The following is a 26,615-nucleotide window of genomic DNA, read 5'->3' on the forward strand; positions in this document are numbered from 1 at the left end:
ATCATTGGATCTGATGTTCTGATACTGTAAGTCTAGAGTAAAATATTATGGAACATTATCCATATGCTCCATGCTTCCCTGCACTGCTTGGGTCTGGCCACCTATCTCGGGGCCTCTCACCCTCTGATTTTCATGGTTGGCCACAAATACTGTTAGAGAACTCAGCACATATATCTCCCAGTCCATATTTTCAGATTCCCAAAAGTACTTGGAATACAATGAGAGCACTCATGTGCGTGAGTTATCTGTGTCCTGAGGAAGAAGAGGGAGGGTCAGGAAGAAGTATGTGGCCTCAAAATAGTTAGGATAATATTATAACATTGTATGTTTTTACTAAGAATACATTTATTGGTTTATAAAGTATATAAACATTTTATGAAAATATCCTTTATAAGAAGAATAAGGGAACAAGTCAAAATGAAAAACCACCACATAATAATTAGGTCTGATTCCCCTTCTTCATTTCAGAAGTGAGAGAAATGATAGATACAGTCAACCTTGCAAATGGATTCCTTCAAGTTTTTCGGTGTCTTTTTTATATATATATATAATGGCATCAATTGCTGAAAGCATTATGACCTTTGTTATGCTACATACACTGATACAAAATGTGAATAGTACAAAGTTCCCTATATATAATATAAGGTTTTAATATATTACATTTGTTTCTACATAAACAGACTATAAATATATGTGCCATAGCATGTTTTAGAGTCATGGTTCCCAGCATCTCACACTATGGTACCAAATGAAAAATACATTTTGTTTTTTAAGAAGGAAAAAACAAGGGCAGAAACCAGTAGAAATAGCTTTACATGTTAAAAGTCTACACAATACAATAGGTGTTATAACTTTGGCTATAAAATAATTTTGAAATCTGACTAATAATTATTCAGAGAGTGAACAAACCAAATTAGTGTTGACTAGGGTGTAGAGGCCAAATTACTGAAACACTGACTAGTCGGGGTGAACGGGAGGGGCGGGGGGAGAGAGCAACAGAAGGGTAAACTCCTTTCTGAGGCCTTGACACCACAGCTTGACATTGAACCTGCTGCATTCAGGCTCAGGCGTATCACGTCGGGACAGTATGTGGGTATTCATCCAGAAGAAACCCGAAGCTGGTCTGTACAGTCAGAATTCTTCAACACGACAGGGGGCCTCTTCTGAATGTCCTTCCTTTGTGGTGTCTGAATAAAGGATCAGCCTGGGAGACAAGGAGCCAGAGCTGCATCATTTCCTTCCTGGGGCTTGGCCAAGAGACACGTAAGAGTCCGGAAGGAACTCTCATTAGGAGTCGGAAACAGCACAAGGAACTCTCATTTAGCCCAACTGGGAAGAGCACGCAACCTTCTAAAACCAGTAAGTTCATCTGAAGCCTTTACATTCCCTTGCAGACCCCATGCTCACCTCCACCAGAGCCAACACAATGCATTTTCAGGCTCCAGTAGGCTCTCAAAGCAAGCCGACATCTTCCTTTCTATCAGTCCAAACCCCACATGTAACACTTGGCTCAGGACCCACATCCTAAACAAAGCTTCTCAGATGGCCTCAACCCTAACGGTCTGTCCCATCTTCAACACCAAAAGCACTTCCACTGCCTGGATCAGCTCTTGTTTTACAGAGGTGTCAACTCCCCAGGTATTGCTACTTCTTGGAGGACGAAGCCATTTCTTGAACTTCTCCTGTTATAACCTGGGGGAGACCCACAACACGGAGCATCATACATGTTTTTTAAATGAATGAAAAAGAAAATAGGGTCAAGACTGGTAGAAGACACAACACATTCTTGGGTCACAGGCATCTTGTCAGGAAATGCCTAAGGGCTGGCTCCCTGCAGTCTGAGGTCCTTTTTAAAAAAAAATGAAAATCAAATGTAGCTACTTCCTGGTGGTGGAAAGAACAACACTTGAAAATCTGAGCAGCACCTCGCATGTGATTTCCAGGAGTAGGGGATTTGGGTGCCTCCTTTTAAACAGGAGGAGCGCTCAGTGCGGTCCCAGAGTTGGGCTGGAGAGTCTGGGCTGTACTGCCAGCCTGCGGTCCAATCTCCATCAGCTTTAAAAGTTCTGCCTCCTCGCTGGAGTACACCGTGGTGTCCGTGTCATCTGAGTGATACCCAGACTGGTAGCCACTGGTCTGGTTGGAGCCTTCAGATGCCACGGACTCCTTGCTTTTGCTGGGCATCAGTCCACTGTGGAAAAAATGGCAGCTGTATAAGTTGGCAGAGAAAAGGCAGTTCTTTGGCTTCTTCCCCAAACCCCATTACCACCCCTATGTGGGCTGTAATCTCCCTGGAGACACCAGCCCCTATCTCTCCCACTTATTAATCAACATATCAGGTTTACTCAGACATTGTCTATTTTCAGTACTAGCATGAATTTGTCCTTGCAGATAAGTCCTCTTATTCAGGTCCGAATCTTTCAAGCCTGAGATGAGATGAAAGGCAGTCTCCTGACTTATGCAAAGGCTCCAACCAATGGAGCATTTTTATGGCCTTGTGGAGTGACAGGTTTGTATACAATGATAGGAACCAAAGGGGCTCTTTCATGATATAAAAGGAAATTGGGATGTTCTGAAAGTCCACTTGTGCTTTCCCCACACTGTCAACTAGGGAATTACAAGGCATGTGTATGGTGTCAATAGAGTTCTCGAGCAGCATTAAACTTTAATAACTTGAAGTGTGTGTATGTGTGTGTGTGTGTGTGTGTGTGTGTGTGTGTGTGCGTGTGTGTGTGTGTGTGTGCGTGTGCGTGTGTGTGCAATCAAGCCAGACATGTCAGAAACTGCTTTTTTACTCATCAAAATCACATTCTTTGGAAGGACTAAGGACCTCAATCACTCAGCAGCATGAAGAGAATGTTTTCAATGGTGTGGGATCATGACAGATGATAATTATGTCAAAGCTGAGACGTGTAGGCTGTGTTGACCTAAAATGTCAAGATTTACATTTCTCAAGCCATTCTGAGGTGTGGGTTTTCCCCTCAATAAGTGCTTTACCAAATTATTCTCGTTAAAAGTTGCAAAATGGATTTTATTAACTCCGTGCTCGTATATGGCGTAAAAGTGATTTCAAATCACTAGAAATGCAATTTTTTCTTTCAATCCAATCTCAATAAAATAAGTTTAGTGTCTCAAGCAATGGCATGGTAACTGGCACATAGTTATTGCTGAATAAATATATTTTGAATCAGTGAATAAAACATGATTGGCTCTCACAATTTCTTACCTTGGCCTTAAGGCAAACAAAATAGCACAATTGCACATTTTAATGTGTGGTTTTTTTTCAACATGAACATCACTCAATAACCCAGGGGTGTTCCCATTTTATACAACAGATTATAAGTAGATAAAAATCTTCTCTACTCTTTCTTAGAATGAGAAATAAATAACTACTAGCAAATAAATAACTACTCTGCAGCCTATTATTCTTTTAAATACAGATTTTCATTTATCTGTTAGGCACATCTATGTAAAACAACTACAAGTTCCTAGGGAACTACATGGAGAAAAGGATATTCAAAACAAAAGTTAGTATTTTTCCCGCAATTATGTAGGCAAACTCAGCCAATAATAGTTAAGTATCTTAAACAAATTGATATTATCTTATTTATATGTCACGCTTCTTAAGAACAGATGCACCATTTATATACAGGTTTGAAAATTCTTCAGAGTCCACAAGATTTTAATAATGGCCTCTTTGTCATTTAGCCAGTACCAGACAAATCTTCTAAAAATCCTCTAATTTATTTCAAATTCTTTTTTAGACTTACCACCTATTTTAATTGTTTTATTTGTTTAAATTCTTATTTAGGTTGATGCAAATTTTCCCAACCAACAAAGACACAAAACGTGAAAACTCTGCACCTACATTGAAAGTTCTAGGCTCCTGCCTACAATTCCTGTTGAAATTTGTCATTTCTATTTGGCTGAACCTTACCTAAAAGACGGAGCTAATTTGTTTCTGTCTTCCAAGGTTTTCAGCTCTTCTGATGCAAGAACCATACCACTGTCCGTTTGGTTGTCCTTTTTAAAAGACAATGAGATGCCAAAGTTGATTGAGTGTGTACACTGACCTCCCACTTACTTAAACTGATTTCTTAACCCATTTATCAGACAACGTGTTCCAATGTTCTGCAGAGGGAGGTAAAGGTGTCATAGCCAGAAACTTTGCAAGTTGAAAGAGGGAGCAACTGCATCCTAGAGGTAGACCCAGACCGGGAAAAGGAGAAGAATTTAGGAAAAAGAAGCTGAGGGGCCCATTTCCATCCCTCTTTTTCAGTGATGCTATTTACAGTTGACTGTAACTGGGCCTGAAGGTGGAATATCTTGAACCTTGAACCAGGAGCTTTACTTATAGAAAAAGCAAGGGGGCCTAAGTTTCATTTCAGTAGTGACCCATGACACAGACCCTCAAGGAAAGCCTGATAATGAGCTTCCAAGACTCTCATGCTTAGGCTAATATTTATTTAGCTAATGTTTCGTCCTTTGTATTATTTCTAAGACTATTTTTAAAAGATGTACTTACATCTGGGATTACTTTTACTACTGGTTCTTCCAATGGGATGTCTTCAAATGTTTTTACACTCACAGGCCGGCTCTTTCGCTTACTGTTCTGCAGATACTGACTGTAAAAGAACAAATATTTATATTTTAGTGGTGGTATATTTGGCTACAGATACCATAAGTGATACTTAAATTCATTATCTTTCAACCACAAGTTTAACCATGACCTTCAAAACATCCTTTGGAAAAGAAAAACAAAACAAAATCTTTCTCTGCTAGCACACATTTAAAGGCTTAATTTCCTGTGAAAGTCCATTTAAAAGTATAATCTCACTGAGGGGCTCAGATGCACCCCTGTTCCTTTGAATTATACTTCTGAGGTCCAGGGCTGGCCTAAAGACAACAGCAGCAAATTAAGTGATTGACTGCCTTCTGCTTGGCTTCCTCGTTGCATGCAACTGCTCCACTGAGTTCTCGCCATATGAGAGAGTGTTTCACAGCTTTCTGGCCATGTCCTAGGAAAATGTTTCTAGATAATGTCTACAGAGCAAACGTCCAATGGAAGATGGGTAAGGGAAACGCCTTGAGATGTCACTATAGGATGCTGAACCCAGCAGGATCGGAAGATAATCACCTCTGTCTACATATAATAGCAGCTTCATGTGTAGACAGGGGCAGGCTGAGTCTCACTGTCCCCTATTTCCAGCCCTCAGAGCTGCTGGTCTTAGGAAAGGGCAGTGATACAAGAGTCACGAGATATTTTGTCTATTTCAAAGTCTACACAAACTTGGGAACGTCATAAATATTTCTATGCCTCTGTTGCTTCATCTTTAAAATGTATTGGCCATAGCCTTCCCTCCATCAATCAGAAAGATGAATAAGGAGGATGAATGAGGTGGTAAATAATGGTACATGGTAAGTGTTCTTAGAAAGAATGATGGTTTATTAACCAAAGCTTCTTTTCCTCCTTTGTATTCAAAAGGGTGCCAGTTTCCCTCAGGAGCCCAAAGACTGGGACTTGTCAGACAATATCTCCCGTGTCCAGGGGGTGCTCCTTCCCTGCCTTGTGACTTTGGGTGAGTCTGAGCCATCCGTTTAACATCACTGACAACCTGAGTGGTGAGCAGGAGAGCCCTTTTCGCAGGGAGGGACAACAAATTCACTCTTCACTCTTTTCCTAGCGTGCTTTCCACCATAGGCAACCTTCTGGATGTACTAACTTGTTTCCTTATGTTTTCTGTGAATGAGTGGAGTGAGGACTCGCTTGGGCCAAAGGAAGAGAATTGAAACCGAGTTTCCCTCTCCTGCCCCAGGAGGCTGGTTCTTCCTCCTAGAGAGGAGCCAGTGAAGTTCACAGTGACATCCTCACTCAGGAAACTCCACAAGAAACAAGACATGATATACATGGAGACAGAAAAAGTCCCATTCTCCTAAGCTCAGCCCCGAAAAGTGGCAGTTGCTCAAAACTATTGGAAGCATAGTCAACCATTCATTCACTCGCTCATTCAGGAATCCCTTCATGTGCCAGGCACTGTGCTAGATGCTCCTCAACCATCGTCACGTGGCATCTTCACAAACGCACCTCTCTCTAGGGTTGAGGAGGGTAAGACCAGAGCCAGTGACACCAATGAGGGGGCAACCCCACTCATCTGGGAGAAAGAAGAGGAGCCTAAAGAAAGGTGACGCTTACAGGATTGGGAGAAGTGGACAGCTTCAAGAGATATTCAGGATACAGAATCAACTAAAATTGGTGACCTTGGGCAATAACGCCGCTTCCTTAGAAAGGGCAGCTCCTTGACTTCTGAGCCCAGTAACTCCAAAAGTTGATGGCCCTTCACAGTTAAAAAGGCATTTTCATAGGTATTGCTGCATTTTCTCCTCCCAAAACTACAAAACAGGTTGTGTGTGTGTGTGTGTGTGTGTGTTATTTCCCATGTGGAGAGGCAGGTAAGACTCAGGGAAGAAATGGCTAGAACTGGGATTCACACTTAGGTATTAGACACTAAAGCCCATGGAGGTGGTGTATTTTGTTGTTGTTGTTGTTTTTGTTGGCTTTTTTGTTTTGTTTTGTTTTACCCTGCTCTACGTTAACTCCCTTGGAAAAGTACCAGGAAAGAAAAAGAAGAAGAGAGCAGTGCATATGATTGATTGTTCAGGTTTTTATTAAGCACCTAGTATGTGCACAGCACTGCTCTCTCCCATGTGTAGCCAGACTGTGTGATGAGACTTGGTGGGAGAAGGGGTCTGTGAGGTATAAGCTAGACAAAAGATGGGAAAAAGACAGTTTTGCTTCAAGCTGTCTAAAATCAGAGCCAAATTCAGAAACCTCTAGCTAGCAGACTGTCCCAAGCATCAGTCTTCAAGGAACATTTAGTCATCACCAGCAATTAACCAAAATGAAGAAGATGCTGTGTGCCAAAACCTTTCTCTGTGAGAGAACTGAAAAGAAATCTTTGATAAGCTGCTTGGAGTGGGACGTGAAACTACCAGGGGAAATGATGGAGCAACCGCAGATGGTCTCCAAACTGCCTTCAAAGAAAGATGAGTGCAATTAATATGTGTTTTCTTGCAAGAAGCATGCAAACTCGGGGCCAGAGCTGATCCACAGGGGAAACGAGAGACAAAGCTAAGTCTAGCCACCGGTGGTCCTTCCTCCCCACCCTTCCCCCGCACACCTCTCAGCCTCTCTCTAAATAAATGCTGAACACATATTTTTAACCAGGCGACAAATCATGAGGTTGGCTCCCACAATGATGCCTCTGTCCAGCTCTACTTATAATGCAATGGAATTGAAAAGTAGAGGAGGAAGCAAGTGAGAAAGACTCCTCAGCTTTTCTACTTGACTGGAAATTTGGGAGAGGAGGAAACAAGTCTGCTGAGAGGTACCCCCGCCTCGGCTCTCTCTCCCCAGGGAAGCAGAAGCACAAAATGAAGTGTGCCGTGTGCAGATGCCTCCATTCCGCCTCTCTTTGAACCCAAATGATTAAAATGTGACCGTGGAGTCTTATTTTTATAAAAGGAGAAGAGGTGGAGGCGGTTGGGAGGGCATGCAGACAAAAGATTCCAATTTCCATTTTATTTTTCAAATTATGGCTGGATAAAAGAGAAACTGAACTGGAAAGGCCAATTCAAAAATCACAGGCAGAAAATAGAAGCCAGGCCTGTGCTTGGAGTGTGATGTCACATGTGTCCACGCTTCTGGGGATAAATGTTAGCAGCCCTGTCTCAGATCCTGCACCGCGTTTGGCACTTCCATTACACAAACATGACTTCATCCACTCTCAGCACCATATGCAAAGCGCCCACGCCAGCCAAGATGCTGCCGACTTGGTCCTCATTCCACCTGGTCACAGAAAACCTAAGGAACAGACTTCAGGATCAAATGGCTTTCCGATCAACGAGAAGGCAATAGTGTTGCGGGAATAATTACCACACCAGAAGGCCAGCTGAACTTGAACTAGGACTTTTTTTTTAAACTCGGGAGTGGAACTGTAGGCGTTCATTCCATTGCTCGTTCTCTCTGACAGCCCCTCTTTGGTGAGGGAGAAAGCGGCACTGCGTTCGATATCAGAGAAACTGGATTCATCCTGGGGATGTGATTTTAAGCAGCTCACGTAAGAACTATAATTTATGGAGTGCTCCCTAAGTGCCAGTGTATTCCCTTGGAAATACGTTATATCGGTAATTCTCAAAACAATCATTTTCATACACCAGGGATCTGGCCTCAGCCCCAGTGAAGATCTGCCCCAGGGCACACAGCTGCTAAGGGGCTGACCTGGGCGTCCACGCCACTTCTATCTGGATCTTGAATCACAATATTGTATTCCTCCAGGTAATCCCTCTGAGCCTCACATTCAATATCTACATCAAAAAAAGGTACCAGTTTCTACCTTGCCTAACACTGAAGTTATCACGTGTGTAAAATCAGAAAATAGAAGGAAAAGCTGTTTGAAAACTGCCAAGAGTCCTTGACAAAAAGGAATGGGCGGTTTACTTGTTGGCCTCCAACCCCTCTGAGCTTTCTTCTCTCTCAATAGAGTTTCCGCTGCCCAGTGCGATTCAATGGCACAAACTGTCCAGGTGCCTCCTCATCTTCTATGTGGCAACCTGGCCAAGGGCTTCAAGGCCTGCGTCCCTCCCTTAGCCACAGCACAGCACCAGGGCAGCTTGGGCCCATGCTGTCAGCGGGTCCAGTTGCAGGAAGAAAACACCCAAAGTGGTGCGAGAAGAAACAAGGCAAAGGGAAGTAGTCCCGGGCTTAGTGAAGGGCAATTTTCATATCAGAATGTAGAAAACCATATCAACTTTTTCCTCATGCACAGGTGCTGGGAGACAGAAAAAAGAAAGCTGCCTTCGGAACCCCTTTACAAATCAGGGTGGGACTGCAGTGCACGTGTTTTAAATAAGCCCAGAAGTCTCATTATGCAAATAAAACCCTGAAAATCAGACTTGGGAGGGGTTTCTGAAGATGTGCTGTCCGGTCTAATTCAGGGCACATCCCTCTGGCACACTGCATCCTAGCCCCAGAGGCACAAGTGTGTTTTCATATAGGCACAGAACTCCTCCTTCCTGAGTCTTTCCTGAGCCATTTAATTCACATTAATAAAAGAGTACATGGGGATAATTTAAATACAGATGTCTTTGTAAAATTGGTCTCTCTTTCTGGAGATTAACAAACTGTGGCATTCCAGCTATTTGCAGCTGCAGGGCTTACAGTTCTGAAAAGGAAGAGCTACAGCAGCAATGTGGGCTACAGATGGGCGGAAACACACCTACCCGGGCCCTCTTCAAGGAGCACTTCTCTTTCTATTAGCCTCAGGGCTACGGTTTAATGTGGAAGTGGGACGCAGCAGCTTTATGAAATGTCTTCCTTCCACCCCCTCCCCAAGGTGACCTTGAAGCACCCCCCTCTCCCATAAACAGGGGAGTTTGGCCATATATAGTACCTGATTCCTGCTGTGTTGTCATAATGGAATTTGGGGTCACACGCTTCCTCCTCCTCCATACAGGAAACAGGTGAGGTGGGCAGAGAGAGTCCAGAATCCTCTTCCATGCTCAAAGTCTCTGATATCGGAAGGACAATGTAGTCTTTGCCATCCTGAAACAATAAACACAGAGTGCTATTGTTATGGCTGCAGTCCTCCCAGGGCCTTTTCATGAAAAAAACAAAGGCCGAGGGAGCTTCTTGGTTATGGGGTCTGTTGCCTTCATGTCGGAAATGTAAACCTTTAAGACAACATTAAAAATGTCTTGTCAAAACAAAAGGGCACTTGAAAGGGATGTGCACATGAAAGTAGACGCAAGGAGCTCATGACTAAGCAGATGGGTAAGGGGACACAGAGCACTGTGGCCACAATGAAGACCAAGCAGGCTGTGGGCACAGATGCAGCAACAGAACACGCAGGGCCCCGCAGAGCTGAGAAATCATTTGTTCACAAAGCCCTACCCACACAGGCCAGGACCTTTAAAGGGCATGTTGTCCAATTTTAGCCTCTACATTCCAAGGCAATGGAAAAACTGATCTCGGTCTAGAGAAAAGCAATAAATGTGCAGGAAAACAGGTCTTCTAAAAGCAAAGGTTGCACAATTTAACATTATTTCATCAAAAAAAAGAAATAAAGGGCAAGATGATACCTTTAAATGTTTGAAAGGGTCATGATAAAGACAGATTTGATCCACTGTCCCCCAGCTGTTCAAAAGAAAAGCAGGAGGAAATTGGCTTCCATTCATTGTAGTAAGAGGTGTTGACTGCAGATTAGCTTTCTAGTGGTAAAGGCTACAAGTCTAAAATCCTCCTATGGAAGTTATGGAGGCCTCGGACTTTTACTGGGGGGAAAATAAAGCTATGTGTGTTTGCCTGCAGAATATATTAAAAATTCCTTGAAATTCCACCCATTGTTGATATTCTTTACATTAACTTTACAAATTTGTTGTTGTTGTTACTTTAGAAGAGCATCTGAAGGCTTAAAAAGATGCATTGGTAGGAATAAGAGTGGTCTGCTCCCAGGATATGAATTAGGACTAGAAGCTGAAAAGAATATAGCTTCTTATTCAGTGGCTGAGAATACAGCATGGTGGCCATGACAAGGTCTAGGCAGTAGAGAAGTCCTAGACACCAAAGTACTCTTTAAAGAAGTTTATTGGATGGAGGTCACAAACCTGCTGAGCATTAGCCTGTAACAGATTTCCCAAATGTTCCACCAGCTCTGAAAAAGTGGGTCTCTGATTGGGCTCCCCATGCCAGCAGTCAAGCATGGTCTGGTACCTAGAAAAGCAAAACACTGATGTTATTAACTGCCTCTTTCCTCCTGATCTGATGCTGAAAACAAGCACTTGAATAAGTAAACAGTTACAAAGAGTCTACCAGGAGCCAAGATGCTCAATAGGGATACAAAAGATACTTGGTGCTCCCCTACACTTGGAGCATCAGATGTGTACAGAAAGGAAAATTACAGATCAAGATATAATTTTTAAAAAAACCTAATTGAATGGTATATATATCATGCTGTCATTTCAAGAAGGGATAGCTTTGTGCTTGAGATTTTCAAAGAGGGACTACAAGAAAGAAGTATTACACAAACTGGGCCACGAAGAGGTACATATAATGTCTTCTAGGCAGGGAGATTTTGTGAAGAAAGAAAGAGAATCAAAGGATACTTTTAAAGTCTTACATTTCTGGTGTGGTATAATCAGGGGCCCTCATTCTAGTGCCTTCTTTCAACCGCCTGCAAAATTCCTCATCAATCTTTACTCCAGGATATGGAGAAGCACCTAGAATAAGACAGGAATGGGATGTTTGTTATTCGATTTTCTCTTATAGAAAGCCCCGAACCTGCTTCTTGAACTACTGATCACCTATATATTTTTTCTTCCTTTTTTAAAGATTTTACAACACAAAGCTTGCGAGTAAGTTTCACCCAATAAAGGTTGAATATAAGACAGGGAAAGGTGATTGCGGGCCACTGATTTATCATTTTATTTGGAGTCTGGGTGGAAGGACCAAGAGAAGTGACTTACCTAAGGAAAATATTTCCCAGAGCAAGACACCAAAGGACCACACGTCACTCTGAATCGTGTACACTCTGTCAAAAATTGTTTCTGGGGCCATCCATTTCAAAGGGAGGCGTGCCTAAGCGGGTAGAAGGCAAGGAATCAGATCCCAACTTAGCAAGTTTCTAAAAGGAAAAACACTTCCTTTCCTCCTGAACACAGGTCCTGAAGTTTGCAAAGAGGAGTTTGAATTCTGCAGATTAACAGGCCACTAGGTTCATCTTTGAAACTTACATCTCCTTTTCTGACATAATCAGGGTCTTTGTAAATATCCCGGGCCAAGCCAAAGTCACAGATTTTAACCACGTTCTTCTCCGACAAGAGGATATTCCGTGCCGCCAGGTCCCTGTGGATACACTGCAAAAAGAATCGTGTGTGCTTTAGATTTCAGCACAGCTGATCTTTTCTACATCTGTTGTGACCTCATGCTTTAAAAAAAACCAAAAAAAAAAAAAAAAAAAAACCAAAAAAAAAAAAACAACCACCCACATCAGAAAACCAACTGATTAACAAGCACCAGGTTAATATCTTTTATCAACACTTCAGGGGAAAAGTCTGAGGTTCGTTGAGATGCACATCTGCTTATTCCATAAACAGCCCCAGATTTTGGAGTTAAATAATTAAGTTATAGTATGATGAGGGAGTCATAAATAGACTTCTCTTGGACACAATTAAGAATGTGTTTCTGGTCACATCCACACATCCCTTTTGCCCGGCTCCATATATGGTTGAAACATGTTATTCTAAGGGACGCCCCAGAATGGGGTTTATTTTGAATGAATGCACGGAAACCAGAAACAAGGGGCTCTCACTGGTTGGGTGCCTTTGTTGGTTTCCCCATTCCATATGTAACTGAAGCTGCACTGGCCCTGATAAACAGTTCCCAGTGGGGCTCATCCTGTTTTCAAAGTGTAGGGTTATCATAAAGGCCCACAGAAGCAATGCCAGCTTCTCACTAGCCAGGTTGATTCTCGGGTGCACTGAAAAGGAAAACCAACCTTCCTCAGCTTTCCTTCTATTCTTTTCCGCGCCCGTTTCTCCCTTCTCTATATCCCCCCAACTTCATCTAACTTCCTACTACTGAGTGGCTTTAGCTCCACCTGGTCAATTTGTGAGAGAATCAGAGTCAAGGGGAACATTTTTAAGTGAATAAAAGGCGTAGATGCGAATTCTTAGGCCAGTGCACACGTGTTACTGGCCACCCTGCACCTCACACCTCACGTCAGTGTAGTTGTTTCCTCTGAATGAGGCATATTTAAAAACACATCGTCTAGATGCCTGAGCAACAGGAGATTCCAAAAAACAGACAACCCTCCCTACTTTCTTTCCAACCTAAGAGCTTCCTTTTTTTAGCCCAACAACCAAGTGATATTCAATGAATCACTGGGTAGATGCAAGGGAAGCTAAGGGACCTCCCTCCTCCCCATTCCCTGCCCAGTCCCTGAAAGGAGCCCTGACTAAATGGCAGGCTCTGGCCTTAAAAAAGATAATTTTAAAAAATCAGAAGGGCAAAGGGCCTTCGTCTTTGGGAAAATCCTGTAAGATCCCACTTCTCTGCCTTTCCTGTGGGAGGGAAGACAAGAGCTCCCCACAGACATAGCTGAGATCCTGAAGCTCCGAAAGCTGTCATGACCTTTACATTTCAGAAAAATAAGTGGATTAGGAAGTTTACTCTAATTTAGAAAAAACAAAAAGCAAATAAACAAACCAAAAAACCCCAAAACTTCGTCTTTCTTCCCCCAGGAGGCTGCAGCAGCAAATGCATTTTGCCAACCAACAATTTTTCTTGACACTTAATTTGATTTTTTTTTTTTTAATGTCAAACCAGCCATTGTACCTTTTGCCAGAGAGGTGACTTCAGCCAACCTTGCTCCCTCCTTGGTGTTTACAACTTTTGGAATATTTGTAACTTGTCACGTCCCACCTCAGCCTTTGTTTGGCCTACTTTTCTAATTTTAGCTCTTTTAATCTCTCTCATCTGAAGCCTGTCCTTCCTGGTTTCTAATTATACCACTAACAAATACTTCTTGATGGATGGTGATGAATGTAAAATAAATTAAAAATAAACATATCTGCAAGGCTCAGTCCCTCACCTCTTCCAGGTCATTGCTCACATGTCATATACTTATAAAGCCTTCCTTGGCCACTTTGTTTGAAATTGGTGTACACAAACATAGGAGCATGTGCACACAGTATGCCACTCCTGCACACTCCATAACCTTCCCTGCTTATTCTTCCCCACAGCACTTACTCCCATCTGACCTGCTATGTATTTTACCTGTTGATATTTACTGTTTGCTCCATCCGTGAGAATGCAAACTCCATGAAGCTAGGAAGTTTTGCCTGCTTGCTCAGACAGTATCCTTAGTGCTTAGAAGACTGCTTGCCCTTTGGAGATGCTCAATAATCAGAGGCTCAAAAATCACATAAATTAATTTTGTGAAATCTCTATATCCCCTTAAAAAGCAGAAAAAGGGGCCTCTGCAATAGTCTCTCTTAATGATCCCAGGAGTAGCGAATGAATTACAGTCCATAACAAACACCAATGCCTGGCACTGGAGGTCTTATTTCCAAATCTACGAACTGAAGAGGCACTGTTTCCCCTTGAGCTATCTTACCTTCCGAGATGCCAAAAACTCCATGCCCTTAGCCACCTGGAAGCTGTAACAGATGAGGTGCTCCAAGGTCAGGAAGTTCTTGTACAGATCTTCAGAAACTGCCAGAAGGTGCAGGAGACAGAGATCAGTATTTCCACCAGAAGCTATTTGTTTATAAGTTTGTTAGAATAATAATCTTCATTTTATAACTTGGGAGTTAAATTTCGGGAAATACAAGAAGAAAGAAAATGCCTCTATCTTCTGTAAATTTGCTGAACACCAGTATTATTACCCTTCATCATACCCTTTAGCAAAAACAGTTTTTCCATTTCAGCCAAATTGAACCAGCAAATCCAGGAGACAGAATAGAGGTGAAATTGGTGCAGATAACAGGGTGAAAGAGGACTTTTTCAAATGTACTGTTCTAAACTGTTGTTTTTTTCATGTACCCAGAGGGGTAAACAATAGTTTCATATCAAGAACTCTAAAAATAAAACAACAATATTCAGGGTCACTGAATCTTTTCTCTCCAGGCTTTGTCCTGGGACAAAGAACAAAGGTCAAATTATAATCTACAACGGATAACTAAAAATACCAGAAATATATTTACTTCTCTCACTTTAATATGAGAAAGTGCTGTAAACACAATAAACCTGGCCAACAAGGATGCTTTCTTCCTTCAAGGATATGAATGAGAGATGATAGGAACGTGAAGAAAAATGACAAGTTTACGTAAATTGGTGGTATTTACATCCATGCAACTGGTACAAATAAACACTAAGACATTAATGGGTGTTTCAACATCTCTTAACTTTCATCAGATAAGATAAGACATGGCTACTTTCCTGGAGACAATTACCAAAGTAAATGAAAAGTCAACTGTAATAACCTTGTAAGTATTAAAAGGGCTTCAAACCATTTTTTCAAATGACTTTTTACACTTAGACCCAGAGAACTGTCTGTGAATAATTAGTGAAAACCCTTCATTTTCCAAATGAAGAAATGGAGGGAAAATCCTACACTCCTTCTACTCCAACTTACTACCTCAATCCCTTGGGTTTCCAGCTCACTGGCTACCATGTTGTGAGAGAGAAGGATAGGGCAGAGATGGCTCCACTCAGGGTGGGTCCGGTTACGTGAGGTCTAGACAACCTTCCCATACTCTTCTAGACCACCTTCCAGCCTCACTGCCTCACACTCCCTGCCAGGCTTCTAAGGGAAAGAAGTTGAATTTCAGTACTACCCATGGCCTCAGGTCAAGGGAAACAGTGAGTGTTTCCCACTATTTCATGATTAGATTACTTAGAGCTCATGCCTCAAGAGGAGGCAGATGTTGGGAAGCCCTATCTCTATATCCATGGAGCTCCTTCTGCTCCTTCTGAGGGAAGCGGATATATGGTGTGTCCTGGAATCGGAAGAAATCCTGGAAGTTCGGCTGGGAACACAGCACCACTCAAAAAGAGCCCTACGTTATCCCAGGAAGCATAACTGGGTAAAGAAAGGTGTATTTACCAAGACTCCTATGAGGAAGTGTGGATGAAAGGAAGAATTGACAAGCCAGGTAGGGTGGTGTAGAAACAACAGATGGCCCCTACACTGCCTTGGAGAAGGTTGGGTATAACTACCTGAACTTCTGCTGTGCTGGTGAAGTAATCAGTGTGGGGCTGAACTGCTTTGGGCAACAGGGAGGCTCATCAGCCACCAGAGAGCCTCCTTTGCCCTTCTAGAACACAGCTCTGAGTCTCTCCTGCCAATATTTTAAGAGCATTGGTTTGACAGTTGCCCACAACTCAGTTCTCCTGGGGTTTGAGATTTCTCAGGCTAGCCAGGCTTTGTTTTACAGCCTAACCTGCTGCTTATTTAGACTTCCACACTTCACCTTTCGGAGACTAAATGGAGCCAGTCTAGAAATTCAAATATTGGGTAGTGTTGGACTTTTCCCTTGGCAAAATCTCTCGTTACACCCTGTCACCTTGTCTGTTCCTACAAGAGCATGAGTGAAGTGTGGAGAAAGCAATGGCAGGTACCTTCCTCCTCCTCCACATCACTGAGGGATTTCTCCTCAACAAATCCAGAGCTGGCTGAGCTCTGGCTGCTGGTGATACTGTCCAAGCGGCGTTTAGGGTCCATGGTTATTTCCCCAACGTATTCTTTTCCTGGACGGAATCGTGTCCCTTTGGTCTGTAAAAACACACACACACACGTGAACAAACTCCTTGACTACAAAATGGATCTCTAAAATGTAGTAAGCTTTGGAAACAATTGTAACTATTAAAAAGCAGACCAGAATGACATCAATGTCAAGATTAGGAAGTCTCCAGGCTAAAATTTTAGACAAGTGTTCTACATAATAGATTTTCTTCCACAAAGTCTAGCTCCTTTTTTTTTTTTCTTTTAGCTCACAGAGCTAAATGCCTTATTTCAAGCTTCACTCAGACACACTTCTAATATCAGAGTGCTCTTTACAGAGCGATTTCCACTCACCAGGGTCAAATAGGGGAGAGAGAGACTAATCCAGAGCTGTCCCTATCCGTAACTGCGCCCACCTTCTCCCTTCCTCAGGCCCCATCTATACTGGGTCAGTAGATTAAAGCCACAAAAATAAAACATGAGAAGATTACAGGCCCCAGAAGGTAAAAGAGGAGGTTACAACACGCAAGAGGTAATTCAAGAGGATTCCTCACAAGTTTTTCACAGAATATTAACAAAAAATTGAATCTGTTCCGCTCTGAATTTTCCTCCATTTTACAATGTAGCCAGAGTTGAGTTAGGAAATGACATACCTTGTAGGGGACAAACTCGTTTCTCTTGCTCCTTAAGTAAGTTGATAGGTTCCCAAACTTGCAGAATTCCACAATCACCATGAGTGGGCCTGTGGACAGCACAGAATGTCAAGAAAGGAAAATATTTCTCACTAAGTGTTTAAGATATTTTTGAATCAGAAAATACCAGAGAAATGCTACAACCTTCCACTGGGGATAGGATGATAGGAATCAGCTGGTCATAATCCCCTTATATTGTAGCTTTGCTTTTTCCAAAAGGCAATTCCACAAGATAGACTAAAATAAAAAATAAAAACCCACCCGCTTGCTTTTCTATACAATCACCTAAGATGCCTCCATTTTAGGAGAAACTACTGTTAAGGTCCTTTATTTTTAATTTGCAGGGGAAGTTTATTTTTCTTATCTGAACACCTATTGCACAAGTGGCAAACTGCATTATAGTGATGTGACATTTTTTAATTCACAGGAAGATCCAGAATTATTTATAGTGCCCACTTACCCTCCATGAAATATATTTATATGTATCTGAAAATCTGGCAAAGTATCTGAAGTTAAGGAAATCAAGGCCACAAGCGTTTCCCTCAAAGACCAGCAGAGATGCATATGCCCAAACCGGGCAACCAGAGCCATCCACAGAGACTCACCTCCTGGCTTGGTACAGGCGCCCAGAAGATTGACCACATTGAGATGATGGCCAATATGAATGAGGATCTTGAGTTCAGACATGAGGGCTCGGTGTTCACTGTGTGTTGCTCCCTCTACAAATACAGGGGGAAAAGGGAAATCAGGAGTGTGGCCACTGCCTTGGGAAGACTGATGAAGCTTTGCCGCTTTCCCTCCAGTGATGATACAACTGTAGCCCTATTTGCAAACTAGTGCATTCCCCTGGAAGTCAAGTATAAATTACATTTTCTAATTCCAAATCAAAATCTTCCTTTACGTGCACTCAGAATGTTTGATATTTAAAGGAACCCATTGTGGACTCTTTTGCAAAGTGGAGAAGACATCTGCAAATGGAATTGTGCCCAGATTTTATTCTTTTGTAAAATTGGATTTTCATTTACCAGGTTTACTATGCTTCTTGGGGCCTGATTATTTCGTGCTTCCTCGTAAGGAAGCAATACCATGGATTAAATATCCTCATGTGTTCGGGGATATGCCGAAGTTCCCGCCAATCTTTGCTGAGCAGGAAACTTAACAAGGGCCAGCTGGCAAGGCCAGTTGGCACACGAAGCTGATGAGGCTAAGATTGTAAGTTTGATCCAGCACCAACCGGTACACTTCACTGTAATTCACAGACATGGTCCATACCTCAGGTCCTGATAAGCAACCTCAAAATTACATATCCCTTTGGCCACGAGAGAGAACAGGCAAAAGGAGAGAGATGGCTTTGAAATGCCATCAAGACCTATTGACAAGGTAGGTAGCATCATCTCCATCAATAAAAGCACATCACAACCGGAGCAAAGGGTTTTGTATGCATCACCTCCCCAAATTAAAATAGCAAGACCAGACTTCCATTACTATTAGGATTAACAATTATTCACAAAGTTGTTAAATTTTTAAATATCACCCATAATCCTTTTATCCTAGCACACCATCCTTATTTTTTATATTATCTTTTATATGTGAAATATTTAACATATTACAATTCTAGGGAGCATGCTGTTTTTGTACTCTACTATAGTATTTTTATTTATTATATCAAGTTTATTTTCATGTTCTGATGGTCTATAATTATCTTACTAAAGCAGCATAATAAAGTAAGAAACAATTTTTATGTAACCAAGGTGTTTCCCAATGCCCCCCCCCCCCCCCCCCCCCAGCCAGGTCATTCACTCATTACAGTTGTGCAAGCTGTGTCTTGCACAAGGACTCCCAGACAAGGTAGGGAGGGGGCGTTGCTGAAACTCATCCCTAACTTTGCCTCCCTGGCCATGTACCCTGGCATGAAGCTATAAAAGGGGAACTTTATTTCCAATTTTCACAAAGGTATATAAGTTGACTGCATGCTTGGCTAGTGGGTCCACCTAACCACAGAGTCGCCGATACAAGCCTTTCCATCATGTGTAAAGACCAGAAGAAACAGATAGAGGGTTTCATCACCATATAATTTTGCTTTTACCTTTCAACATTTTGACGGCCACTGTCTTGCAAGTTGCTGTCTTGTCGATTCCAAAGGCATCCGCTTCAATCACTTGGCCAAAGGCACCACGTCCAAGAGGCTTACCTGCAGTCAACAGTGACAGCAACAATAAAACAGATCTGGGCTATTACACCACTCAAGTGATATGCAGAAATTCCAACTAGGTACAGTGGCCATACATTCCAGTTTAACATGAACAGTCCAGTTTACTCCTTGTCCTGCTTAATTATTCAGTATTTACCCCCTTCACTCTCTAAATGTCCTGCTTTAGATGATTATAAGGGACCCTACTTCTAAGTGACTAAAAGGGTAATTATTCAAATTCAAGCAATGAAATGAATATTTCTGAATTAGAATCCAACATTTGCAAAGACTAGATTTGTCACCATCCTAAAGAAAGACGAGATGGCTTAATAAATCCAGTATTAAATTAATATAACTTGAAAGCATACCTAGTTTCAGCCGGTCTCTGGGGAATTCCCATTTGCTGGCATCATAAGGCAGGCGTTCACAGTGTTCATCCAAGGGGAGTTCATCTGGATCCATGACGATGGACAAATAGCCTGTCTTCAGTTCCCCTCCATTGGCCTGGAAATCATTACTCCTTTAAGTCACACACACTCTGTTTGGCTGTTGTTTAGTGTGCTTGTTATTGTTTTGATAGAAGCCCCATTCCTGATGTCTAATTTTTAAATAACACTCATGGAGTTTGAGAGTAGTCCTATTATAATCCTGTTTCCAGTGTCCCCTCAACTCCCAAATAAGCTCAGAATTAAGTTATTAAATTTTAATTATACTAGACAGTCCAAGCCCTTTTCTCCTCTAGTGGTTTCTATCAATTAAAGCCCAGTGGTTCAGCCAAAAGAAAGAGGGCAAGATATTATTGTATTGAAATAAACTGTGCCCATTAGCCAAAACAATGGGAAGAAGCAACTCGGAGAGCCCTAGTCAGCTTTCATTAATCATGAAAACCAACATGGATGGGATGGAAGAGAAACTATTTTGTTACCCGCTTAACAGTCCGTAGAACAATGACAAGAAGTAGCCAGAAGAACATGGCAATCACAGCAGTGCCTACTAGAATAATGACTTCCAAATTGGTCTTTTCCTGGGCACCTGGAAAGACATAATTGAATGAGCATCAACAGTTGGAAACTCATATATTTTGATATAAGATGACAAAGCTCAACACTAAAGCAAGATCTCAAGCTTACCAACATGGAAAAATCCTGAATAAAAAGTCACACACCTCTAACTTGGATGGAGTTTATCCTATTATTAATGGATAATTTAAAGTTTGTTAAACTTTGCTCATGAAAACTTCCAACAATAAAATTCTAAAGTAATTAAGGGTAGAAATATCAATGTCTTCAAAGACAGCCATAGAAAGTGTTTGAAAGAAGAGAAGACTTTGATGGAAAAAAAAAAAAGATCATGTTCTATAGAGAAGAAAAGTACTTCTAATGGGGGAAAGTAAATGTCTGGTTTTACTCTGATAATCTATGTTTTGATCTGTATAGTTTTGAGGACTAACAACGAACAAACAAAACAGAAACAAACTCCTAGAGAACATTTTGATGTTTGCCAGATGGGAGGAGGTCGGTGAAAATGGGTAAAAGGGAGAAAAGATTAAGACATACAAATTGTCAGTTATAAAAGCAGTCACAGGATGTAAAGTACAGCCTAGGGAATATAGTCAATAACGTTGTAATAACGAGGAATGGTGTCACTTTATATAAGTTATATCAATGTCTAATCACTGTGCTGTACATCTGAAACTAATACAATATTGTATGTAAACTGTAACTAAAAAATTAAAAAAATAGATATTTAAAGAAAGCTCTCAGGAAAGGAAGGAGAAGAGAAAAAACTAACGGTGGACAAGGAAAGCTGCAGAAGCCCATCGCTCCCGAGGACAGCTCTGAGTGGGAGAAATTGAGCCCAGAGGATGCTTTCTGCAAAGAATGATTAGCAAAGAGGTGATAAGGAAGCAATTATCACTTCGAGCCCCAGTGGATGAGGGCAGCTTGCATCAAACCGGCCACAAGCTGTGAGTGGCCCAGGCAGCCTCAAGAAGGCAGAAAGACAAGTAATTAATTAGTTAGCAAAGTAAGAGTTACCAGTTGAGAGGTGAGCACCAAGGATGCTTGGGAGTAGATTATGTTTCCCTGGTGGATGTCCTCAAGTAATTCTCTATTTAAACTTAGAGATTTAAAAGCTCATTTATACATGGTAAAAAGTTCAAAGATTCAATTGTCAATATAAGTTTGTGTATTAATATTCCCATAATAACATTTGGGAACTTGGCAGGAAAATTAAACGTTTATCTCTTCCTTTCTTAGTATTTTCCTTGAGAAGTAAATCTAATCCCTGTGCCAATGTTATCTACTTAGCTATTGGTAACCAACCACAAACAGCTAACCGAGGTGAGGCAGAGCAAAGGATAGAAATGGACGTCTCCATTAGCATTTCCCCCAAACATGAAGCACTCAGGAGGTGACAAAACCACCATGTCACTTGAAATCTCTATTTCACGCACTTGAAATCTTTACTTGCAAGTGCAATTTATGAAATGGTATTAAGCCTAGAGATTTGAAAACAAGTCAAGGTACTGAGATGCAATACTTGGCAACAGAGATTTGATAGATTAAAGGGACTATAATTTGGACTTTGAGAGACAAGGTAGGATGAGTTCATAAAAATCCATCAGTTCCTCCACCTGTCACCACCCTTTTTTCTTCCCCTTGCATACCATTCCTTCACCCGCATAATATGCTTTCATTGTCCCTCTGATGGTTATTAACAAAAAAAAGAGGAATACACTCCTGAAGATAAAATAGTCTGCACAAATTACCTTTCCCATCTGAGAAAATGCCAGATTTCACATCATTCCTGCATACACAGACAAGTTTCCTTTCAAGTTCAGATAAGAACCCCAAATGTTTCATTTCAGAAAAGCAATGGTCTATTGTTCACAAATGAATCTTAATTGCTTTTAGTCCAATGAAAACTATGAACATATTTGTGACTATTTGGATAGCATTTATTTTCATGACTAGGCAGTAATTCTAATGATTTTCTCAATAAATATAGAAGTATAATTTCATAACAGTTTCACTGAGCCATTCAAATAAAAAAAGAATCAGGGAAAGGTGGATATTCTACCTGCATGGCTAAGAATTTTTCCACCGTGAGAACTGAAGGGACAGAAATGTGATACAAACAAAATGAAAATAACAGTAATTATGTTGCCTGATTAAAATAATAAATACTTATAATAGAAAATTTACAGAGTACAAAGAATATTTAAAAATCAACTATAATCTTCCCGCCCAAAGTGTATGAGTATAAGACATAAACTAATTTTTTAAAACCATCTGATGTGTCTATGAAGTTCCACTGACCTTCTATTATGAAAAATGCCTCCACTTTTGCACATCCAAGAACATTGCATGCCTGGCAGGTGTAGAAGCCTTCATCCTCCTTCCTCACCCTTCGGATAGTTAGGTTCCGGTTCCCATCTTTCAGTACGATCCCTGAGAGGAAGAAAATTATGGCTTTTATTTATGATGTGGTCTAGTGGAGTTTTTCAGGAAAAAATTTTAAAATATAAATGCTACCCTTTATCTTGGCTATTATCTAACTCCAAAGAGTCCACAGCATCAACTGCTGACTCATCACACCTGGCTTCCAGAAGAATTCAAGAAGGCTCTGAATACTGTGATTCCGAGTCTATGAAATGAGCCAGACCATGGACACTTAGATTGTTGTCTTTTTCTACCTCAAACAAATTATAAAACATAATATGGATTTTGGACAACATCTCCAGGAAAATTCTGCAGCCAAGGAGAGATAGACATGTTCTATTCACCTGAGTCTTCCACGAGGGTCTCATTATCTTTAAACCAGGAAACCTGTGGAGGGGGATTCCCAGACACTGGGCAGGAAACTTCGATGGTTTCACCAATACTTGTCGTCTGATTCTCCAGGTTTGCTGTCATCATGGGTGCCATGCGCTCTTTGCACACAGAAAGAAAATAGAACATTTAGGTATAACTTTTGAAATGGTTTGAGTATCAGTAAACTGTGTTACCATTTAAACTTAGTAAACAATACACTGTTGATTTACTAAGCTGAAAACACACAGAGGGTGATACCAATACCTTTGGTCACTGAGTAAAGTGAAATGAATCAATAAATCAGGACTGTTCAGACAGGTTACTGCATCTCTTTGAACATTCATATTAGTGATTCAAGCTGGTAATCACTTCACAGGATAAAGGTTGTTGCCTTGTGGATTTTTCCTCTAATCAGACCTGGTTTCCCTCCCAGAAAAGTTCTAGCTGGTGACACCCTAAAATTCTGCCATGCTTCTTTTGGAAATTGCAAAGCTTCAGTATAATGCAACAAACAAAGAGTGCCTTGTATTTATTTGGTACAAACTCGTTTATACTATTTCTGTTGTTTACTCTCAGTCCTATGATGAACAGGATAGGAGTATTAGCTATATTTTATAGCTGAAATAACTGTGATTCAGGGGGTTAAACAACTTGCCCAAGTCTTTATAACTTAGTAAAAAGGTGAACTCATAGAATCTGGTGCACCTAAAAGTCTGGTCCATTGCTATTCCTACTAAAACACAAACAAAACACCAATACCGTAAGGAAAGTCAAAGATTCAAAGAAAAGTAAGCCCAAGGGTATTTGTTTGCATATACAGAAAAACTTTAGAGTTACCCTTTTCCTATAAATCACCAAAGTGCTATGGAAATATCTTATTCAAACCAATTAAATATCGGAAGGAATCTCACTGAAAGAATCTATTTCAAGATTTAGCAAAATGAGATTACCTCAACAGTGAACTACACTGGGGTTTAAGCCAATTTCCTGACCTCTAGTCAATTTCTAAGAATACCTTTTGGGAAACAAGGTGGGAGTCCTTAGGGAAGCAAACCAGCTCATTGTGAGCACCATTTCCTGGGCGTGGCAAGGCCAGGAACCACTTTCCCATCTCTTTCTAAATTCTTCCAGTAGCTTAAAACCAGACCAGTTACGAAGGTGAACAGAAAATATGGTGTGTGATGTGTTTTGAAGAGCCCTAGGATGATTCACCTAAAAAATATCTCTTTTTTGACACCTAAGACTTAACACTAGCTAAACACCTCCTAATGTCTGTCTAAAGATACCTCTTAAAATATGCCAAGGCCTCTGAAGATATTATTCCTCTAAAACATTGGTATAGATTAGTTTACTTGGGAAGTTATTGCTCTTTCTAACAATTAAAAAAACACACAACAAAAACCAGAGCACATGCATCTTAGAATCTGGGAAGGGACACTAAAGAGAGGAGAAAATGGAAGGAGATGACATGAAGAGAAATTCGCCAAATTTGCCTGATGTCCCCAGAGACAGAGCCATGGCTGCACAGAATTTGTGCAAGGCCTAAGGTTAGATGAGATTTAGAGAGGAGCTTCATGGAGAATTCACAAAGCTATCTGCTCACCAAAATTATTATCTCAGGGACCTTGAACTACTCAGGACCACATGGATGACACAGAGGTATAGGCACTGAGCGCAGCACCACTCTCACAGGCTCTCACAGATCCTAAACGACCCTACCTTGCTGAGAACCTAGCTTGTGCCACAATGTTCAATGCAGCATAGCAAGGAGTAAAACAGAAAACAATTCCTGTCCTCACAGACACAGAGCCCTCACTGTATATGGCTGCCTGGTGGTTGGTTGTGTTCTCATCCTGTCCACCTGTTCACCACTGTGACCTTCTGGCATCCTCCTAGCTCATACTGGAAATTTCATAAATCTGTGCCTACTACATAAATGAGTGCCCAAGAATATGGCAGAAGTTTCCCTGGGTCAGGCTAATCCCTAGCAGATACTAGTGAGTTATTGCACCTTTAGGGTTGGAAAGAACCAAGATATTTTCTCCTTTTAACCCATCACTTCACCATTATTTGTCTTTTTGCCTCAAGGACTTTCAGTAAATAAGATAAATATGCACCAGTTGACTTTATAAGTTCCTAGAGGGCAGGAGTCTTCACCCAGCTTCTCAAATCACTACATTTAAGGCATTTCAACAGCCTCCAGAAGATCAGAGCTGCCTCCTTACCTAGGACTGTGAGCTGCCTGACCACGCAATGCCGTTTCTTGGTCTTCCTGTCCTGAGCAAAGCAGACGTAGTCTCCTTGGTCCTGCAAGGATGCATTCTGGAACTCCATGATCAAAATGTCACTTGTGCCATTAGAAAACATGGTGGCATTCATTTTCCAAAGGGCATCCAAGTTCTTGCAAATAGGTGTGGGCAGAGCCTGTGGGCCAAGTTTGTACCATGTCAGGTTCTCAAATGTAGTTCTGTCTGCGCTGCACCACAAAGACACGTTCTCCTGCTCGGTTGGCTGGGTATCAGGCTTCAGAGTGATTACAGGACCCTCTGAAATGTAAAACCCATGGTTAGAAGGTGATGATTCAACTGGGGAGGCCCCCTATGATCTTCCTGTTGCCTTCAGACCTGCTGTACAGCACCAAGATAAGTGAAGCTCTAGCAATCCCACACAACGTAATACAAGGAGACTAGCCAAAATGCACAAGTCAGGTCCAAAATAATATTATTTTACAAAAATAGGTTATTTGGAAATGTAAATAAAATTTTACAAATATTTATCAAATATCAGCTACAGCTTGGCCATAAAACTCAGATGAACAGACAAAATCAGCAGCATTTAGAGGCCACTGTTCCTATGTCATTACAATTGCCTCCAGAAAACCCAACCTTGTCAACACGTCGGCAGCAAGCCCACGAGTATTGGTTGAACCCCAATAAGCCGAGCACTGTGCTAGACTCTGATGACGGAGACATAAATATGATGCAGGACCTGTGATTATAAGCCTGTGTGAAACCATGATCTCTCCAGTGAAGTTGGATGTACCTGAGCAGTTTCAATTTATAAACCAGAGCATCAGTATCAGTCCAAGTCCTCTTCCTAAACGCCATGCTACTCCCAGGAATAGCAAGGGCTACAGATATCAGACAGCTTAGCACCCACCTGGCGGGAGATCCAGCCCACCCCTTGGGGAGCAGCACTTACTGGTCACATGAAAGGAGATGACCCTCTCTCCTCTCCCGGCTTTGTTGACCGCTTCACATTTGTACAAAGCTGACACATTTGCCGACTGGATGACAAGGGTACTTACAGTCTGTGAGAAAAACAAATCCCAGGCCGTAAACAATGGAGGCTCTGTTTATGCACATGCATTCAGACTAAAAAATTAAGCCACCCCATAACCACTGTGACCTGCCTACTGCATTCATTCTACTACACTGACCACTCACAAATGCATGCAAGTGTATTATGCTGGCTTAGCTCACACAGTGCACAAAACGGGCTTGGGGAACCTTGTGCTTTAATATAACATATTTTCTCATTTTCATACTTGTAAAACCAGAATCACCTTATAACAGATGCTTAGATTGAATGGCATTTGTGTCTTATCTTACTCTAAGCTATTCATAGGTCAGTGGTG

General features: G+C 41.5%; 1 protein-coding gene across 3 annotated transcripts in view; it reads right to left on the minus strand.

The window, feature by feature from the left end:
• Positions 1 to 325: 325 nt before the first annotated feature.
• Positions 326 to 26,615, minus strand: part of KDR (kinase insert domain receptor) — a 42,313-nt gene continuing 16,023 nt past the window's right edge. Inside the window, exons 12-30 of one of the 3 annotated variants that reach the window (XM_036334232.1) lie at positions 26,180 to 26,288; positions 25,204 to 25,524; positions 22,951 to 23,097; positions 22,484 to 22,615; positions 20,089 to 20,195; positions 19,532 to 19,667; positions 19,059 to 19,163; positions 17,578 to 17,691; positions 16,934 to 17,022; positions 16,178 to 16,331; positions 14,172 to 14,269; positions 11,788 to 11,910; positions 11,521 to 11,632; positions 11,175 to 11,274; positions 10,663 to 10,768; positions 9,450 to 9,601; positions 4,526 to 4,625; positions 3,938 to 4,023; positions 326 to 2,191 (exon numbers count right to left, since the gene is read on the minus strand). In XM_036334232.1, the coding sequence (XP_036190125.1) occupies positions 1,969 to 2,191; positions 3,938 to 4,023; positions 4,526 to 4,625; positions 9,450 to 9,601; positions 10,663 to 10,768; positions 11,175 to 11,274; positions 11,521 to 11,632; positions 11,788 to 11,910; positions 14,172 to 14,269; positions 16,178 to 16,331; positions 16,934 to 17,022; positions 17,578 to 17,691; positions 19,059 to 19,163; positions 19,532 to 19,667; positions 20,089 to 20,195; positions 22,484 to 22,615; positions 22,951 to 23,097; positions 25,204 to 25,524; positions 26,180 to 26,288 (2,514 nt within the window). In that variant the 3' untranslated portion in view covers positions 326 to 1,968. The remainder of the gene's footprint in view (positions 2,192 to 3,937; positions 4,024 to 4,525; positions 4,626 to 9,449; positions 9,602 to 10,662; positions 10,769 to 11,174; positions 11,275 to 11,520; positions 11,633 to 11,787; positions 11,911 to 14,171; positions 14,270 to 16,177; positions 16,332 to 16,933; positions 17,023 to 17,577; positions 17,692 to 19,058; positions 19,164 to 19,531; positions 19,668 to 20,088; positions 20,196 to 22,483; positions 22,616 to 22,950; positions 23,098 to 25,203; positions 25,525 to 26,179; positions 26,289 to 26,615) is intronic. The other 2 variants (XM_036334241.1, XM_036334247.1) reach the window with 2 other exon arrangements.

Source organism: Myotis myotis, unplaced genomic scaffold (genome assembly GCF_014108235.1).
Source record: "Myotis myotis isolate mMyoMyo1 unplaced genomic scaffold, mMyoMyo1.p scaffold_m19_p_1, whole genome shotgun sequence".
Classification (NCBI taxonomy): domain Eukaryota; kingdom Metazoa; phylum Chordata; class Mammalia; order Chiroptera; family Vespertilionidae; genus Myotis; species Myotis myotis.